At 40.8% G+C, this 21,191-nt stretch overlaps 1 protein-coding gene across 1 annotated transcript in view; it reads right to left on the bottom strand.

The window, feature by feature from the left end:
• dlg4a (discs, large homolog 4a) overlaps window positions 1-21,191 on the bottom strand; it is a gene marked incomplete at both ends in the record, with an annotated part of 43,696 nt that overhangs the window by 12,003 nt on the left and 10,502 nt on the right. Inside the window, 5 exons of the mRNA XM_080509456.1 lie at window positions 127-251; window positions 588-638; window positions 1,370-1,423; window positions 9,698-9,754; window positions 18,525-18,686. Coding sequence (XP_080365582.1) covers window positions 127-251; window positions 588-638; window positions 1,370-1,423; window positions 9,698-9,754; window positions 18,525-18,686 — 449 coding nt within the window. The remainder of the gene's footprint in view (window positions 1-126; window positions 252-587; window positions 639-1,369; window positions 1,424-9,697; window positions 9,755-18,524; window positions 18,687-21,191) is intronic.

Below are 21,191 nucleotides of genomic sequence, written 5' to 3'. Positions count from 1 at the left end.
CTTTGGAAAGCTTATCCTCTAAGTGTGTTTCCTGGTTTGAATATGAATGTCCAAATTCTTGGGTGTAGGAGCATGCATGCATGTAGTTCCGCTTTGAGCTTGTAGCCTCGTTGTGGGAGATTCTACCTCAGCCGTCCGTCCTGAGCAGCAGCTCCTCCCGGTATGATTTTGGTGATAAAGATGCTTGGGTCATCACCCACATGAGGGTTGTCCGTTCCCCCTGCTATGCTGAAGCCCAAGCCTGAGTTACCCTGGAGCAGCAGATAAAACACACAGTTATTGAGTACAATCAGGGTTAGGCTGTACATGTTATGACACCTTTGGAGTCCAGAAACAAACAAAAAAAAAACTTTTTCAGCCAATCTGACATTCTGATTGGGAGAACAGATTGTCCTGTTTACATGAACAGAAAGTAATCAGAAGTTTTTTTTTCTACTGCATTGACCTGCTGTGTTTTTTTTCCAATGTAGTTTTTCTCAAGACACATTGCATGAATAGACAACAAAGACAGGATTTTAATTTGATTGCACATGGGCCATGATAATTGAGGTAGAACTATGGAAGCACGAGCAGATTTCCAAACGTACCCTCTCCAGTGTGATTTCCTCATACTCGATTTCTCCTTCTGTCCCATTCACCTGTCAAAAAATGACATTGGTTTATGATTGCACTTCAATATTCCTAGATTTTTACAATTCTGCAGCTACAATACAAATCAATACATTGCAATTCAGATAGTGGACCTCATTACCTTTGTTTAAGTATTTTTCCAGTAGGCTGAATGTTCTTGTGTGAACCTATATAGTGCCTGGTGGATAACTGCAGCACAATTCCTTGAGACTAATTTGTGTTGTGGATGAACAACTTAGCAGCTCATCAGCTTTTCCTATGCAATTAAGAGAATCCCAGAGGAAGAGAGAATTTAAGAAACTTTAGACTTCTGTGTTTTGGTGTCTGACCTAGAAAAGAACTTTTCCAAGTGTTGTAGTGGGGCACAAAAAAAAAACAACACACAAAACACATCTGCTCTGTGAAACCTCAATCTCTAATCCCACGCAACTCTCAAGAATATGTTCAACTTTGATTTTAGAAACGGCATTATTAAAAACTCAAATCAGAAGTCATATTTCTGTTCCATCAAATGTAAATCCAACACAGAAAGTTTTTTTTTTTTTTTTAATTATAAGGGAATATCATTTAATTACTCTTATCAATCAGATTAGAACAATGAGTAAAAAACTACCTGGATGTGGGGAAAGAAATGAAATTCAACCGCAAACTAAGGCTGAATGTGAAGGCAGTTAAGTTAGCTGCACATTTGAGCCTGATGTATTAATATAATGAAGTGAAGATTAAACATAATCCTTACGTATGGGGAGCCATCGAGTGTGTCAGTGTTCACCACCACTGGAGGAGTGTTTCCCTGGAGGCAGACAGAGAAGAGGCCATGTTACGAAGTAGCAGAAACAACTTAAAAATGAGGCGGCTCCTAGATGGGCTCTCAGCGTAGCCCTGAAACCTACAGCCAAGACCGAGGGCCATTCTAACTCTGAGCTGTGATAACGACAGCGATAACTCACTTTGCTTTGGTTGTCACTCTGCTAAAGGATAGAGAGCACTGCTCCTCACTCAGTTGTTATTATCTATCTCATATGGAGTCGTTTCACAACCAACCACTCAGTAATTCATATGCAGCCACGCCGACAAGCACATGGTGGCAATTTCCCAGCATGCTTGAAGAAAGATGAAGACACAGCAACTTTGGTAACAAGACAGTGACAGACCACACAGTTAGTCTAATTATCCCCAATGAGTGTAATGCCAGCTTGTTTGATGATAGGTTATTCTCCAGTTTTCGTCCAGAACCATATGGCACCCATTTAGGATCTGTGAAGCAGGATGGACGCTTAACATTTCACCAAGCTATTCATCAGAAACATAGCGAAACAAAGGACGGTAGAAAAGGCAGAAATGCAGTGGGGAGACTGGATTTCTCATCAGCGTGGTTTGGGTTTATCCACCAAGACACTTTTCTTCTATCAGCTTTTCTGAAGTGTCACAGTTAACCTCAACACTCAGTCGTTATTCATCCTCTTTTAATCCTTTTTGTTGTATATGCTTCCATACTTTGAGGATTACCGCTCATCATCAAGGTATCTGATGCTGAAAGACGTAAATACACTGCTACGTACAGCACTCTTCAGAGAACAGAGTCTCCTGGGCAAACTCCTGTTTTTTTTTTCTTTCTTTCTGCTGCTGCTCTTTACCTCGCTGATTAGCATGTGAGAGACACTGTGCATCTAAAGCGCTTACAGAATAGCAAACAGCAGCATAAAATCAGCCTGCTGACCTTCACAGACCTGACAGCTCTGATACGCACACGCATGCACGCATGCACGCACACACACACGCGCACGCACGCGCACGCACACACGCGCACACACACACACGCACACACACACACGCACACACACACACACACACACACACACACACATGCACACACACACTATAAACAACAACATTGTCAAACTGAACACAATTTCACATTCATACCCAGCAATCTTCATGTCATGCTATGGTGAGTTATTTTCTTTACTCAGGCTCTTACTCTCTCTTATCTATTCATATTGAACTGAAAGAAGTGACCATGTGCATTTCGATTTTTTTTTATGAACCCATCTGAATCAAACTTGATATACTGTTCACATCTGTACATGTTTGAGCTGCATTGACCCAATGCAAGCATCCGTCCTGTCAGGGACAAGCCTTTCATTGACTGTGCTTAACATTTGGCCACCAATCAAATGAAGCAAAAAGTAAATAACATGAGATTAATGTCCTTTTGGTGGCTCGCACAGTGAAGTGAGAGAGCAAAATGTAGTTAATTCAGAGAAATGTCCTTGATAAAGTCCTTGAAATGAAAAGCAACACTGAAAGGCTTTAGTTAGTTCTCTCATTTTATTCATGCCATCAATCCAATGCCACTACTCACATAATCACAGTGTGCAGACCTGCAAGTATCTATTAATAGACAGAGATTAGCTAAAATGTCCTATTGAGGCCTTTGGATGAAGAGTGATTGGCAGGCTCTTAAAGGCAAAAATAGGCTGTACTGTAATTATGTCTTCTTTTTTTTTATTTGGACAGTATGCTAACTAACTATTTAATGAAAATATAAATAAAAGACTTTGAATAGTAACTTGTGCTTCACTGTTAATAGTCTCTCCAAATCGGATGTCTTAATCATGTGTGCACAAAGCTGTATTGCTGTATCATTCAATGAGCTGTTGCACTGTTCCAGTCTAATGCCGGATTATTGCTTCAAGGTAATCAGAAATGATAGAAATTTACCTGAAAGTTTGCTGGATTGAATCCCCCACCCAATGATTCACTGCCGTGGTTCCCTGAGCAAGGCGTTTAACTGCCCAGGTTGCTTCAGAAAGATTTAGTTTAAAGATTTGCACCAAATCATGATCCCTGCATTTTCCCCCTAAGGATTTATCAAAGCAAGAACTAAAGGTGAACCAAATTTCCAAAAGGTTGACCCAGCTTCATTAAGAGATTAAAAAAAAAACAAAGCCCATGTTTACCTGGTGACATTGATGGCTTTATTTTTTTAATGCTGTATTTGATATTGTATTCAAGTTATGTGATTTATGCGCTCTAAAATGCCAAATAAGTGGTGTCAAGGCTTCTTCTCTACACGTCTTTGGAAATAATTGTCATCATTGTGAAATGGGACCTATACCTACCAAAATAATAGTTAAACACATAAAGTGGAGATATGACACTATTCCAAAGTTCTTCACATGATGCCAGAAAACTGTGACTGCTCACTGTTGGATTGCACCAGTGTCGCGCAGGGCTTCAATGTGGAACTGTATCCAATGGGCGGTGCTGTTGAACATTACGTCAAATTCATCCTTATCTGGAGAGAGAAATAATGAGTGCAGCCAGCAGAAATCTAAGCCTTGTGCAGGCAGTTTCCCTGCAGGGACTTTGTCAGAGCCCTCTCTCCTCTCTCTCTTCTCTGTCATGTCTCTCAACCACAGGGGCTGTTAGGATTTACAGCGTTTGGCTGCTCCTGCCCACCTATATTTTAGCACCACCTATTCAGCCAGCCCGTCCCCTGCCACGTCTTTACAGGCAGAGCCGGCGCTCAGCTATCCACGACTGGGCTCTGCTGGATTTATAGGCAAACAAGCTTATCTGCTAATTATGAATTCTCAAACAAACAATGGACAGGCGACCTGTCCAGAGTACCCCCTGCCTCTGCCCATAATCAGCTGGGATCGGCGCCAGCACTCGACCACCCCAAGGTGGACACAGCTGTGCAGACGATGGACGGAAACAAAGAGAAATGAACTCAAATGTGATCTATTTGGGAATTCATGTCTACATTATAATAAAGCCATGTATTAGTCAATTTCTCTTTATAATTCGACACATTGAGTGTTTTGGCCTGGACTCATTTGGTCCAGTGTAACAGGAGAGGAGGATAGCATGTGTTACTGACACTTGACAAACACCAAAGGTTACATGAGGCTTTATCACTACACATTCTGCACAGTTTTCCTTTAACATGTAAAACACATCTAGCGAGACAACGACCTCTGTTGAAATACGCAATGTCAAGTTTTATGTGTTTGATAAAGTAAAAAGTGAAGGGGAGGTGTGACAGTAATAACTGATTGGTCAAGCATAATGGATATTGCACATTTTTAGCTCTTGCTGAAACCAGGGTGCAGAGGGATAACAGTACCAAGGACTTCAGACTAACTCCTCTTTAGTGCTGTAAAATGGTGCTAAAGTAATGCCAACATAAAAACACAAGTGCTTTATTGGAGAGCAGTGATTTCTAGATGTCAGATCAGTCAATTAGCATCCTCTAACTCTGAGTGGGCCTTAATGCAGGAAGTGATAGAGGTTAATTTAGAAGTTACATATGCATATAGTTGCACATCTATGCTCAATGACTGGCTTGTCATTGGTATGCGTGCGTGTCTGTGTTTGGCTAGGTGCAGAACTATTCTCCACGTTGTTTAGACTATAGATGAACGATCACAAAGTTTTCTTTACACCATTCCAACTGGACTCAAACATCTATTACCTGGCACACAGGGCCTGGGCAGGATTTGATTAGTCTTAACACATTTCATTACTCAGAATGGGCCTTTTAAGTGCAGCCACAGCTTTGAACTGAGGTTTGTTTCTGTGCAGGCACATTATACAATGCCTCAGAAACCATAAAACACAACACGCTTTGACATTGGCATCTGCATGAAGGTTTTACCAAATATATTGAGACACAGTCATGGTAAGTAAAAAAAACAAAAACAAAGCATGTCAACATGTTTGAAACATGCCTACCATCTTATGATGCCGGTGTTTCTTGGCCTTCCAGACATTGTTGAGGAATCGGCAGCCCATCTTTTTGGCGTACCACACAGACATGAACATTATCTTTCAGTTCCAGGATGTAACTCGTGGATACTGGGGTGAAAACCCTCCTGACCCTCCAAGACAACATACACGCCCACTGGGAGACTGCTAGTAGACAACACTGTACAATTGTCTGCAGTTAAAAATGGAACTGAGTCCCACTGGAGTATTATTAAGGCGAAGTGAGCCACCAGAGCTTGGCCCTGTCATCACAGATGCTCAGAAACCAAAACGCCTCAATTAGATTATATCTGTTTCAACCAAGCATATACCCACTGCACTCCATTAAATCCACCCAGCAAAGCAATGCTTCTGACATGGAATATATTTCGACATTTAAAAATCCATATTCACAAAAAAGTGCACAATCCAATTTGGATCTTCCTTTTGCTGAGCCGGTGCAGGAGATTCAATGTGGAGAATTCCAGCCTCATCCGCCAGCGTTTGAAAGATTTGTCATTGTCAGTGTTGCTCGTTAATATCTGGGACCGACTTGTCCTGTCGTCAAAAATCACCCATCCAAAACACGAAAACAAGCCTTTATAGAAAAAATCCCTTCCTTGGCCGTCATCTGTAGCAAAGGACTGCGATAGCGGAGCCTCCCTGCTACTGGTCTGTGCTCAGCGAGAATGCAGTTCATATTTTCTGCTGCTGCTGTACTGTACCCCTCCCATCCCCGCTGCTCAGGGAAAGAGGAGCGCGCAGGAAAGTTTGATGGCAATTACTTAGCTGTCTCTCTGTATAATGTTGGCACGGGTGATGTGAGAGGGGAGGGGGGGTGGCTGGGTGGGTGGGGGGGTTATACATTGGCTGAACTTAGGAGGACAAGCAGCTCAAACTGTCCAGAATCGTCCAAAGGAGCGCTTGAAAGCGAGAGGGCACTGGAGGCTTGTAAGCCCCAGTTCCACAGGCAGTCAGAGTGATGACAGCGAGACACAGTTGTGACAAGAAAAGTGGAAAAATGTCACTTGACATCTGATCATTTGTCTTGTTTGTTCCTCCATTTGTTTTAGGTATAGGTGCTGTGTGCATTGCTGCAGTTCAAGCTGCTTCACAAACAAATGCAAATCCAAACAATCTTCGTGCTCAGTCAATAGGTGAAGCTGCACTGGCATTTTTATGGAAATAGATTAAAAAAATGTTTTTCTAAAGTTCATAGTACTGGGACATGATTTTGTAAATAATGCAATATCATACATTGAAGACCTTCATAAAGACTGCGAGCTTCTGCTGTTTTTTTCAGCAGTGAATTGATTCAGCACCATTGAAGGAAAAACTCTTGAAAGACAACTTAGCCAGAGAAGTGTGTTGAAAATGTGAAAGTGTAGCTGATTTTCTTTACCCTGAATACATTTTGAAATGGCAACCTTGCAAGGGCACACCAGCTATACAGGAAAGTGTGTAGGATTCTTTTTTTTTCTTCTTTTTTTTAAACTGAGCTTTTTTCCTCCATCAACTCACTCAAGCTTTCTCTCGACAGGCGGACAGATGGATCGACAGGCGTGTAATACGCATACATACCCATACACATTCACAGACTTATGTAAGGACATGCTGAAGGACAAGCTGTCGGCTGACATTCTCATTCTGTTAAATAAAATTCCCCCCCCCCCCCCCCCCCCCCTCCCCATTAACCTATCTCATTTTCTCACCATTCCCATCGCAAGGACCTCACCGTCCTGTGCTTCACAATTCAATATTAACAGCTCTCGCTCTCTCAACATGCATATTCTTCCTTCTCACTCCCTCCCTCCTCTCCCTCCCAGAGGACCTGAGCTTCGGCTGCACAGTAATTACACCGAAGCTGCAGGGACATATTTAAACATTTATTAAAGAAAAGTAAGGAGGAAAGAGAAAATGAAGATAGAGACCAGACAAGAGTGCAGAGCTTAGAGGGGAGGGTGCGATGGCGAGCTCTTGGGGAAACACCACAGAAAACAGTAATTCAATTCTTACGATAAAAACACCTGTATTTGTGCTAAGCCACAGACACGTCTCAGAAGAGCTGACTGTTCTGTCTGAGGAGAGTTTGTGTGAGAAGCGTTAAGTATAAGGCCAGATATAAGGCCAGAGACAAGGGATAGTGATATGCATACGTTTTCATCAGATGAGACAGACTATAACATAAACTTGGTTGGTGGGAGTGCTCAGGTACTTTGCGCCTGCTGGTTGTCACTCTTGGCTCGTCAGGCGAGGGATAAATGGCAATGATAAATGCTGTGTGGTGTTACCTCAAGAGATCGAATCTGTCACAATAAATGTACCTCACACATTGTTAAAAAATCAGTCTCCTATAGAATGGGACAATTGAGACAAATCTCTGTTCATGGGTGGATGCTATGAAAAGAAAGAGAGATAAAGCATCGCCACCAGGGTATAGTTACTTGTGCAAATTTCATCTGCAATATAGAGAATTGATGCCGATTCACAGACTGATTAGCTTTGAATAAAGTTTTATCCATTTTCCTTCACATTCACACACAAGCAAGGGAAGCCATGCTTCGCTCAATAACAAAATTCCCACTGGAGTCTGAGCAAAGGTAGGCCAATGCATTTTATGGAATACTGTTGAGGTAAGATTGAGCTCATTAGCCCAGACTTAGTCTTTCATATCATTTCAGGGCAAGAAGGCAGATAATGGAAATTCTCAGTGCCTGCATTGTATATGGATGCTCATTTATGTTAAAACATCACTTTGAGTCATCAGTAGGAAGCGCACCAAGCATGTAAAATCACATCATCTATGTATTTATGCAGACTTCAAAAGACAACTACTGCGTTAGCAGCACAGATATTTCATCAGCGTGAACATAGATCGATGAAAAACATTATTTGCTGTGTGGATGAGAAGTAAAGAAAGACTTCCAATTACATTGCACAATGAGTTTAAAAACATGATGTCATTTGAAGCCAAAGCACCTCTTTGCTAAATCATGTACATAACCCAAGGACCTCGTCTCACTTGCCAAACCATTGCAGTGCTTCCAGAGACAATCCCACCCATAAATCAATGGGTCCTGGAGTGGTACTGGCAAACCCCACACCATTAAAGCAATAAGGAGACAGACTGACGACACCCCGCCTACACATCAATGACAACTGAACAGGCAACCCCGGCTGCAAAGACGTCCACACACAAAGGCATTGCTGCAATGCATCTTGAAGCCGGTACACAAATCAGCCAAACAGAGTGGAAAATTGAATGAATGCATCTGCAGAAGGCTGCACTTCTGTATATGTATGAGAAACTATCCACATTTTTCTCACTGATGACTTTATGCTGAGGACTGCAGAAGGTCCGTGATGTTAAACAGTATAATAATCTGCATGCATCATCAGGTGGCAGGATGTTCAGAGACAGGAAGCACATGTAGACAACAAGTTGGTGGTTACAGAGAAACATACATTCAGCTAATTAAAGTGATTTTTACTTAAAAATACATTTGTACCTCTGTGGTTCAGACTTTACACTTACATAGGATTGATATGATTAAACGCACTCTTCTCCCATTAAATTCATAGAAGCACTTAATAGCTCCTGAGGCACAACCTATATGATCATACAAATGCACTACTGAGAGCAACACAGCTATCTTTTCAAGGTTGTGAAAGTCAGTCAGCACAGTGTCACACTGACACCTACAGGTTTCTGTCTGCAACAGAAAGACATCAATCCTTCCCATGCAACATGACAACATGACATCTTCTATGTACCACTTGTGTCTTGATGGCATGATGGGTATTGCTCCAGTGATTCTATTGGCGTGTGCGTTGAATCCAGGCCAAATTACCGATGTTGATGAATATCCACTTCAAATATATGTCTGCAGAGACATGAATACAACAAGCGGGTTTTTCTGCTCCAGAACTAAATGGGCAAACTATAAAAGATGTCTACATTAACATGCTTTGGAAGTTTAGCATTAAAAGTTTTCCGGTATAATTTATGTTGTCACAGGTCCAAAGAGCGGTCTCTGCGCACAAGCGGAACAAATCTGTTAAGCAAAGGAGATTTGAATGACAATGAGTATGAATACACTGATATGATCAGGAAACAGATGACCTCATACTCTGGCACTACAGATAAAATGGTGATGAATGGGCAGCTGTCTGTTTGCGATCAGACAGTCAGACAGTTGAGGGACAACAAACCCGACAAAAGACGAGGACACGGGGATAAAAAACACAGATGACGACGACTGATGGGACGACACTGGTAACTTTCACGTCACGTGGATCTCTGTACTCTTACCAGTGTGGAAACCGCGGAGGTGTACATTGGAGTGTGTCCAGTAGACATCAATACAGGCTGCAAAACAACAGAAGGGAGAGGGTAATTGTTCAGGGCACAAGGAGGGACACAGTAGAACAGGGGGAACCACTTAGATTTCTTTTTTTTGTCTGCAACCCAAAAAACAATTGTGTTGCTGAAATGCCATCTCGAAGTATACACTGTATGCCTTGAATGTTGTGGTTCAATGAGCCACCCTGCAGCTACACCATAATGTTTTATGTACGATTACAAACCATTGGAAACAGCAGTGGCGTGTATAGACAGCAGAAGAGTGGGGTGTCGTATGAAATGTGTCCAAAACATGACGCGCGAGGGAGAAAACAGACATTGGCATTCACTTACATAGACGTTGGCATTCACGCAAACCATATAAGTCAGCGCTCGCGATTTCAAAGACATTTACACGACTGAGTCAACCCCAGAACAAATCTACCTTCATCTTTTGTTTCTTCATCAGGTTGTTCTTTCTCAAAACAGCTTGCGTCATGACAGATAATAGAGCAGTAAATACAAAACATGTGAAACAGTCGTTAACGTAACATTTCCTGCTCCTCCATTTGATTTCGAGACTTCAGGCAACGGGAAAGAGAAGCATTAATATAGGGTAAAAGCGACACCATGTGTCTTTGAATCTTACAAATAGCAGCAGTGCAGTATTTTAACGCGTTAGGAGACACTTTTCTTCCCACTGGAAAAGTTTCTTGTTGCAACAAGGCACATTATTAAAGTATGACTTGCTATATTTGCTGATCCGGTACAGTACCCAGGAGGTAGACTCACAGACACTTATCTGTGTATATCTTCTTCCAAATATGCTGTGTTTTCAGGACCACAAGTTGCATCCATCCAGACATGTTTTATGAAGAAGAAGAAAAAAGCAAACATTTAAGTCGCACATGTGTAAAGGACTCATCCAGTTTTTCAAATATGGTTCTAATTGTTCTGGAGCACTATTGTCATACAGTGCTATCTCGTGGTCCGTACCAATAAAACTTGGCCAACGACAACAAAAACAAGTGACTCATAGTCTGGAAAATAAGGTCGACAATTCTATTCTATTACTGACTTCCATGAGATACATTCCTGACTTGTGTTGCTCAACAGCAAATCAAGACTTGCTGTTACAATATACAGTACACACTATATTTGTTGGCACGGTATATTTCCGCAGAGATGATGTAAAATCTCAATTCCAAAAACTGTGGGATGCTGGCCATAACATCACTGACATATCAGACAGTGTACCATTTCATGGAAAATATTAGGTCATTTCGAGTTTGATGTTGTCAACACATCACAAAAAAGTTGAGCCTGGTCCATGTTTACCATTGTGCAGCATCACCTCTTCTTTTAGAAGCTGTCTGTAAACATTGAGTGAGAAAACAAGTTACTGGACTTTGGGGGAAATTATTGTTGCAACAGTCTTGCCTGGTGCAAGAATTTAGCTTTTAAAACATGATTCCAGTGTTGTTAGGAAGTTAGGAAGCTTAGCGTGACCTTGAAAGGTGCAGTGTGTATTGTATATAATGTAATTTTTGTGCATTGGGTGTGTGTGGTGAGTCACTAAAGTTACTACTTTGAATACTTAATTGCTTAAATATAAAAGCGAGAAAGTTAGTTTGAACAGTTGGCAAAGGTTTAAATGCAATTAATTGTATTGTCACCTTTTTTAAAACACGTGAAAGCTTCATACATCACCAGTACTTGTTGACAGTTATTGTTTATAGAATAGGTTTAAAAAAAAAAAAAAAAATCATTGATAAATGTTTTAACCTGATTTCTGATATCTAACTGAAAACCTTATCAGGGAACTTCAACCTAAAGTGCAAAAACGTGGGTTTATTTCCAGATATTAGAACTTTCTCGAGCAATAATTTGGGATTTTTTTCTGATCAGATGTCTAATTTAAAAAAATAAGAAAAAAAAGTAGTTATGCAAGAAGATGCCTTTTAATGTGGAAAATGGATGGGGAGATATACCACTCGAACAAATTGCAAAACCATACGTGGGAAATGGGACTGATGTGGTTCAGGGTATCCACTGATATTCACACAGCGATGAACAAAACACCAAAATGTCAAGACTGAACCACCGTTCGGTTATAATGGCACAGCTTGAAGGAGCGCAACGAGTGTGTTGAGTGACAGAAAGTACAGATAACCCAGACACTGCGGTCATCATCATCACCATTATCATCATCATCATCCGCTGCGGCAGCATCATTATTGCTCCCATTATCAAATTTCTCATCAATGTAAATAACAAATTGAAAAAGAAACCATGGTTGGCCTTCATACTGAAGATAGTGGTTTATAACGAATAAAACATACATAAAATATTTGCAATGTCCCTTAAGAAGAGTTGAGGAGAGCACAGGGTGGCCAAAATCACTGACATGAGTGGGGGGAATAAAAAGAAATCAGAGTGGCTCCAACATTGTTTGTCCATCAGCCTCGGATTGGGTTACATTTTTGTAGAGCACTTGTTTTTAGAATCCTTCAAGCGAGCGTTCCACTGCCATGACAGGATGCAAACAATTCACTGTGAGCTAAGTGAGTCCAGACCTTTGTACTTCATAGTGCATTCAGCTCTCCCTGAAGAAAAACACTAAACTTCATAAATAATAGCAGTATTCCAGAAATAGAAATAGGGCCAATCCTGGTTCCCAAAACATTGTGAACAACATCAACATGCTGCCTTTCATGTGATAGGGAAAATATCCTCCAGAAAGAATTTTGCTGCAGTGTAAGGTATCATAATAACAACGTTATTGTTGCTATAACTCAATTTTATCTTTCCCCACCACTTCACATATTGCCCATTGCTTCTCAGAAGGCAGTTTGCTATGTCACGCATAAGTTTTGATTCAGTGAACATACCGAGCTCCAGACTTTCATCCATGATTTTGTGAAAAATCATAGGAGACTCTGGGAGCAATGGGACCCCTGCTTCTGTAATGCAGATTCACTTTATGATGTGGGTTTATAAATCTGGTGATATTTCACACAGAAGTATTACCTAATGCACTGTACTTCTGTGGGGATTATATGAGGAAAATCACTCCTGCAGCCTAGTTTTTCTCACACATTCCTCCTGGTGGAGGTATTTTTGCAGTACACAAAGCAAAGTAATTGGAAAACAGAAATGGAAGTTTACAGATCCAAAGATTCACTCCACTGTCGAAGATTTACTATTGTGTCTGCTGTATTGATCGGGTAATGAATGTGGGACTTTAGAGCACTCGGGCTAATATGCTTTCCAAAAAAACTAAATGACATGTAGCAAAGCCCTCCCGCTAGAATGAAAAAATAAGAATTTAAATAGGAAACAATATTGTAATTTTCACATGAGAATATAGCTCCATTATAAAACGATTTTGTGTCTTCAAAATCGCGGTGCAAGGGACAGATTTATGGCACATGGCGTCAAGAAACCTACATTAAATAGTGGAGAGTGCACACAGAAATGTCAGGTGAAGCACTGTCGGCCCACTCGCCACACAATTAGCATCACAACAGGCAACTTGCATCCTGTAAATGATACATTTTCTATTTTTAAAAGCAAAGTGAAGGTCCCTGACTGAAGTCTTTGCCTCCTGTTGGCACATTTTGATGATGCAGAAGCGCAGCCTGCCCACACTCGTGGTATTAACACTTCAGGTCAGTCTAAATACCACATCCTGTTTAAGTTAAATAATCGCTTTTAAGACGTTTGCCAACAGACACATCTTCAGTGGCTTTGGGAGCTCAGTGCAGATGATTCTTAAAAACCAGCAGCAAACACATAAAAAAAAAAAAAAAAACCTACATTCAAACATGATTATTTGTTGCAAAACATTTTAAAGACACATTCTTTAAAATAAATTTACAAAAAAAAATTAATGTGGCGAGATATGACCCTTGTAGCTTCTCGCCATAACTTATGTTAGAAAAACAATTTAAATTGGAGGTTTGTGGATAAACTTCCACTTGCTCCATTCAAACTGTCGTGTTTCAGCGTTGAACAGACGTGTAGTGATTTGAACTGTTTCCTGAATAATTTCTCTTGGTTGGGCTTGAGGGCCTTTCTGAGAAGAGCTTGCATGTTCTCCCAGTGCATAGGTCTCAGACTCCCACCTACTGTCAAACTGGATGTATTTTAGACTAAATAGTGACATTAAATTTCACTAACTTGTGTGTCAGTGTCTGTTTCGGCTGAAAGCAGGTGACAATTGCCATTGACTTGTGCTTTCTTGTCTTGCTTGTGCTTTGCTAATTTCCATAAAGCAAGATGTCAGGGCCACCTTCACAAATCCTTTGTAAAGACCAAAGCAATGCAAATATTGATTATTTATCACATCACCCGGCCAGCCTGTACGTGACAACGACAAGCCCAGCGTTTCCTCCTGCACATGCACATCAGCAAAAAACACAAATTGTATCTTTAGATGTTTTCAGTTTCTGTGACGACATGTAAAGAAGGTTCAATTGTGCATTTGTTGTTACGGAGCAGCTCAACAAACATCGTTGCACTTGTGTTATGGCAGACGGACAGTTACTCACTGTAAACTATACACCACAAATTTACATAAATTGTAAAAAGACACATTTATATGCTCGGGAGGCACTTGTTAGTGTTCGCTGTCCATTCATTATTTGTGGTCATATGGAGCTTGGATAGGAAAAAAAGAGCATTGTGAAGGACACAATAATCAGATGGGGATCCGATAGTACGTCTCCCACAAGGATATTTGAGAATATTTGTGGTCACTAATTTAACTTACTATATCCTAACTCACACGGTTCGATTCATTTTTATTGTTTGGTTTTAGTAACACAGTATTGAAAGAGTAATCAGAATTGATCTGCGGTTTAAATGTAGATAAATTGACCTTCAGACAGGAATTATTGTTCAAAAATAATAATTCAATTTGTGTGTAAGTCACAGATACACTCCCAACCTATTTCCCTGTCCACAGAGTGGCCCCCACTCTTCCAGACCTGGACGAGTCAAAACATTGTAATCAAACAACATCGTGGCAGATACATTCTCTCTCACCAACAAAAAAAAAAGCACAAGGCTCCAAAATCAATGTGAAATTCCCCCAGTCTATTTTATGTTCTTGAAAGTGTGATTTTGCCTCAATCCCATTAATTCACTATGGGCAATTTTAGAGTCACCAAAACTTCAAACTTGTTTTTAGGAGGAAACTGGAGTAGTTAAAACCCCCACACACAAGAAAAACATGATAACTCCACACAGACTCAAAGTAGGACAAGTGCAAGAGCCCGAGAACAGGCAATACCTCTGGTCCCTCGAGTGTTGTCTTGCGGTCCCCAAGCGGGTCCGAGACCCAAGGATGGAAACCACTGCATTAGAGGGCACACATCACATTGTATGTTTTCTGATAAACAGACTTTAATAACCTCTTAATGGTGTTGTGTAAAGAATGGAGCAAGTCTCCGCCCCGCCGCTATAACAAACGATGCGCCCGTCGACTGTGAATAATTACTGATCTTTTGGCGTGTGCTGGATGACAAACACCAGGATCAAAGGGGATTAATCAAACCAACAAGAAAGGTCAGAAAGGATGGTGCATCTATACAAATTCTTAAAAGTAAACAATTGGATGTTTTAACTATTTTATTTTGCTTTATTATGATGGACAGATATAATTAATAATAATTTAAAAAAAAACCTTCCTGCAATGTAATGCAAGGTAGCTTGTGTGAATTATGTCAAACCCAAAATTTCTCAAAGAAATGATTTAACAGATACAGACATGTGCCACCTTTTCTTCGTCAACCTCCGCCAGCTCAAACTGTCGCTGAATTCACACTTTGATTTGACAACACGCCTTAAGAGTCCAACAGAAACAGAGACTGACAGACACAACTGCCACAACAACATTACAACCCGGGCTTGTTTTGCTGATTTTTTTTTTCTTTTCTTTTTTTTTTGTTCACTGTTACTCCTTAGATATTTTTGTTCTGTTGAAGTTGTTGTTTGTTCAGATCCTTTTTTCAAATGCAAATGACCTGGGAGTGGTGACCACAGTGACACATGCAGAATCAGACAAAACACATGCAGCTTACACACCTTGTCGCTCGTGAAAAAATAAAGGATGTACAATCTGACTAGAAGCCAAGGTAATTGTAACTGTAGAAAAAAAAGAAACCTTCTTTTTGTGTGGCACCTGTCAGGGAGGCACGAAGGAGAATTTCGAGTGTTTCACAGATGATTGACGCAAAGATAATCAGGCAACACAAGTGCAGACAAGGAAATTATTAAAAAAAAGGTAATTATAAACTGGGATTATTAAAAATAAATGAAATAAAACTGGAATAAAAATATATTCAAGAACACACATGACATACATTTCTAAGATGACAAGCAATTTGAAACCCACAACGTAAATTCATCTTTAGACCACATAATCCTGAGTCCAACTCAGGATCTCTACTTCTGTTTACCCAGAGTTTCTCCCAAATATAGAAGCAAAAAAAAAAAAAAAAATTGATACAAATGTATGAAATCAGACAATAAGGAGTATGCAATAATATTTTTCTAAAAGAACCAGGGAAATTTAGATCAGAGGGTGATGCAAATCGCACCCTGATTAGATTTTATTAATATATATTCATAATTAAAACCCAAACTGAACAGATTAATGTTGGCTAAAAGTAACCAGAATACCAATACCCATGTTGGAGGCAGATGGATGCATTAAACAGAGGTTTCCATTCAGGATGTTTCAGTGCTTAGAAAGTAAGAAAGGATTTTGGAAAAATGCAGTTGTTTTTTATTTACAAAACTTTTGTAAAAAAAATTAATCTGTAAATGTTCAAGGAATCAGCCCACGTGACCATTTTAGTAACCATGATGATGAAACACTGAGTTACACTGTACAAACATGCTGTGTTGGCAGTGAATGGAAATTGATCTGTTTTGTCCTTTGGGCAAGAGCATGTGTTGCCTTTTTTTTTTTTTTTCTGGTACCACTGGATGTCATTAACCTGTGTTAGTCATGTGATGCCCTGGTTTGAGTCTCATTTACACCCTTTCCCCGGAGAACGCTGGGCGCCACATAATGAATCACTTGGTGCGTCCCACGTGACGACTCGAAGTGACTCCCCAATGCCACGACTCGGGTTTTCAATTTGTCGCCGTTCCTAAACCGAGCACCCTCAAGGAGAAATCTCCGTGGCCACAACATCTCATGCTGAACAGGCTGTATAATATTTTCCAATAGCAGCGAGCAGAAATCACAGGAAAGCACAATAACTTCCTCTCCTCTTTGCTCATTAGAAGGCTGCATTTTAATGGACATAACGAGGGACCTCATTGTTCTCCCACGGGGGAAATGGAGAAGCACTCCCCCTCAAAGCAAATAAACACAGGAACTCTTCAGAGTTAATAGCATAGGAGGCCCTTAAATAACATAGGTGGGCATATGAGATGGATTTTTATTAAGTGGCCATTACAGCTTACACCTTTACATCTGTCGCTGCAGTAAGTGTGTGTTAATGCACTCCAGGCAAAGCGCTCATGTTCTTACTGATGTCAGCTGGATCTTTTAACTGTGTTCCCGGCTGCTCTCCCGTTGTCTGTCTGTCTCCTGCTCAGTCGCACGTCTCTTGTAGATATTGAATTTTGCATTTGAAAGACGCCTGTGAGGTAAACGTGTTTGCACTGGGAGTTGCTCCTCTCGAATTGTGCTTTCGCACTCACAAAGTTGTAGATGTATGTCCTCACGCTTACGTAACAACTGTACTTTTATTCTCGCCTTAACTTACCGAATTACAAGAAGAATCAATAGCGCCCCTCTCCTAACGACATTACATGCATGAGTCAGGTATCATTTGGCTCATTACCTGCAACTCGATTTGCCAATCGGGGTGTTGTGATTTTATATCCATTTGTTAGCTGATATCATTCATGCTGTCATACATTGAAATGTATCCCGATAAAGTCATCTCTGTTCCCGGCGTGCTCGAGGTGATCCAGTTACTACTGTAAGTCCCGTGTACATCCTGTGTCCACTTTCACTTTGATATGCATGCAGCCATGCTCGGATCAGAGCATGCAAAATCCTGCAGGTGTAAAGTTGATCTGACATTAAAGGCTACCAGGGGCCATATTTGTTCCGCATAAACATATTATATTCCCATCAAAGTACTTGTGTTGAGGAATTATGCTTTCAAAACAGACCACACATCATATTAAGCACAAAGTTGTAAGAGATAATATGCTATTTGTGAGCTAATTGAAAAGCCTAATGTAAATTTAACAAGCTTAGTGCATGTTAGGTCTCTGATTGAAGGGAATTTGAATAACGTAAACTAAACTGAATTAGGGAATCCAGACCTCATATTTGGATTAATAGCCAGTATTCCACTATAAGTAATCACCGATGGTGTTTTTTTTTCTATCATTTCATTTTAATGTGAAATTTTAGCACTCTTCCTTGCCAAATATATACAATATAAATGCAATGTAATCTGTGTTTTAGCTCTGCAGCATGACAACCTTTGATGAACTTGACGGCAAAGTGGCTCACAGTGTCACAAATGTTAAATACGAAGTCAAAATGATCCCTCCGACGTCACAACGAATCTTCAGTATTGCAGTGACAATATCAATGCGATCCGCTGGCTGTGGAATAACAATGCCTGACGTGTCTGCAAAATGTTCCCGACGTTCGAGACACGGGAACACACTCATTGCTAAGTGTTGACAGTCGAGTGCATTGTGCCAGTGTGATCGTGTTACGTATTGATCAACAATAAGTGAGTGTGTGTCCTACCTTAACAGGAGAGATATGCGTGTGTGGTGTGTAGCCATGTATAGCCTCCATGGCAGCGAGGTTCTTGTCACTCATGTGAAGCATCTCTGCACTTTTCCCTGGAGCCAGATGCGCTGGACTGTGCTCCAAGGGGGGCGTCTCCTCATCCTGGTACCTGTATTTCTGCAGACACACGGACAGACAAGAGAGGATGGCATTAAGCTTAACAGGTCGCAAGGCTAGTAATGGTTAATTCACATGCATGATATGTTGGCTCGCTCTCATTATTGTTGACATTCACTGGTTCCTGACCTCCTTTAGACATGATTATGGAGTAAATTACACATTCTAATCACCAAGGGTAAGAAGACGCATTTCCATCAGGGGCATCTCTTGCCAAACGTGGATAATCTATATGCAAATCTCGTACATCACATAACTTGTGTGACGCCTACAAGGGCAAAGTGAAGGCAATGGGGGAGACAGAAGCTTCAAAATGTTGCCATTGTACGTCGAGCTAATCTAACGTCCTCCACAACCACATGGAGCATCTCGAGCCGTGACTCATAGCATGTTCCAAAGTAGCGGATCATGCAGCTTCTTCCTAGTAACCTCACTCCCCTACCGATATCCCACAGCTGGGCAGCCTGCCAGCAGCCCACTGTTTTTGCCACACATGGTAGGCTTCATTCTCGGCGTGATGACACAAAATCTGCACACAGCATTTTCCATCCCAATCACACATTAAAAAAAAAAAAAAAAAAGGTGGGCAGCATCACAGCAGAGATCTGCCACACTGTCCTTTGGCTTGGAGTTTGTGTTTTTTATTCTACAAATCTAAACCCCCCCCCCATCAAAAGAAAAGCCCCCCAGGCATGCAACGTGCCACCGTGCTGCACTGCAGATGTGGAGCAGCCTCTTCGCAAAACAGAGGAATCTGGAAGGATCGTCTGATTTTTTTTATTTTTTTTTTGGCTGGTGGCCTGATGGCCAACCTTGTCGCTCTCCCCTCTCGCTTTCCTTTATTTATATATTTATTTAGTCTTTTCCCTTTTTTTGGGGGGGGGCGGGGAGAGCGATGAGAGAAGGAGGTGCATCACCGAGCCCTGTCTGAGACGGGCTGCCTAGCAACCAGAGCAGAGCAGAGATTGCAGTGCCACAGTTGGGGCTGCCAGCACTGGTCCTGGATCACATTACACTGAGACAGCAAGAAGGAGAGAGAGTGAAACAGAGATGAAGATAGAGGAGAAATTAAGGGGGATGGGTAAAAAAAAAAAAAAAACAGAGCTTATCAAAAAAGAAAACAGAGCACAAACATGAGGTAAATGGATTATTTTGGATGGAACTGTTCCAATATACAGGTTAATAAGCTGGATGTAATAGATTTATTTTCTGCATATTCTGCACGCTTTGACCTTGCTCTGCTAATGTAAAACATAAATTAAGTATTATGTAACCGTGCAGCACCGACTACCTTTGTACAGTATTCTGGTTGAGGGAACTTAACTGTATCGGTAAACAATGAAATGTAAGTAAGACTCGTATCAAAAGCCTTGACTGAAAACCTGGAAAGATTAGTAGATTACATGAATCACTGCTCAAAGTAGCCCTGAGCTCTTTGGTCTCCTCTGCCTCCCCGATTCCCGCATGACCAACGTTCATGCTGCCATGTTCCCTTCTGTCCCACTGGTGGGGGATGTGACATTCAATGAAAAAAAAAAAAAAAAATGTGTTTCACAAATGTCCTTCTGGGGAGCGGATTAGGTGGAATTTCCTCTGTCAAGTTAACTGTGATTGTAGCTAGTCAGTGGTTTAAAAAAAAAAGCAAGTTCAGAAGGGGATTCACAAACATTAAAAATGTATGCACATGGAGTAATTTGGAGGTCAAAATAGTTTTTTTTCCTTCTTCTCAGATTTATCTCTGCATCAACATAACTGGGATGCAAATTTTGTTCAGTCCGTAAGTAGATCTTTAACTCATTGAATTCAGCTCCATTGTGCAGCATGTTCATTATTCCTCTTCCTTTTCCCTGCTGTTTCAGATATCAGTGGCTGATTAGCTGGTTAAAGTGAAAACGGGCAGGCGGCACTCTTTCCTGGGTGCAAAGACAATGAAAACTGTGCCGGAAACAGTGTACTACGCCATTTATATTTTCTAGTCCATAAAATTGGGCCCGCTGCGTTTCACAGGAGCGACACAATTTCACACAAATTGACTCATCAACAATGACTGTTAGAGCTGAATGCTTCAGAAAGGGCAACATGCATTTGTTTTATAATGACACACGTGCTAATCTCTGCAATAGTTTCACAAATCTGACAAACACAAGCTTTTTACAAGATTTTCTCATTTTATGGGTGACCAATGTCAGAAGTAGATAAATAACTATAAACGCTCTGAGATTAGTGTGATTATTCCTGAATGATGGCACTTCTCTACAATCTCTTCAGACACTTTGTTGACATGGACCTTTGTGTGATTTTAGATTTAAGAGAAATATGAAAACACATTTGAGCCTGCAAAGCAAACTATCAACATAATCATGTTATTTCCTGATGTAACCCAGAAAATATTCTGTAATGAAAGGTCCCGAATGTGTTGATGTGCCTGGGTTGGATTGTTAAATGTTGAATTTCTGAGAGCCATCAATCCAGCCAGCCCACATGTGGCATGTTATTGTTGTGTGC

The sequence above is a fragment of the Blennius ocellaris genome (assembly GCF_963422515.1).
Source record: "Blennius ocellaris genome assembly, chromosome: 14".
Classification (NCBI taxonomy): domain Eukaryota; kingdom Metazoa; phylum Chordata; class Actinopteri; order Blenniiformes; family Blenniidae; genus Blennius; species Blennius ocellaris.
This window is presented reverse-complemented; position numbering and strand designations above follow the sequence as displayed.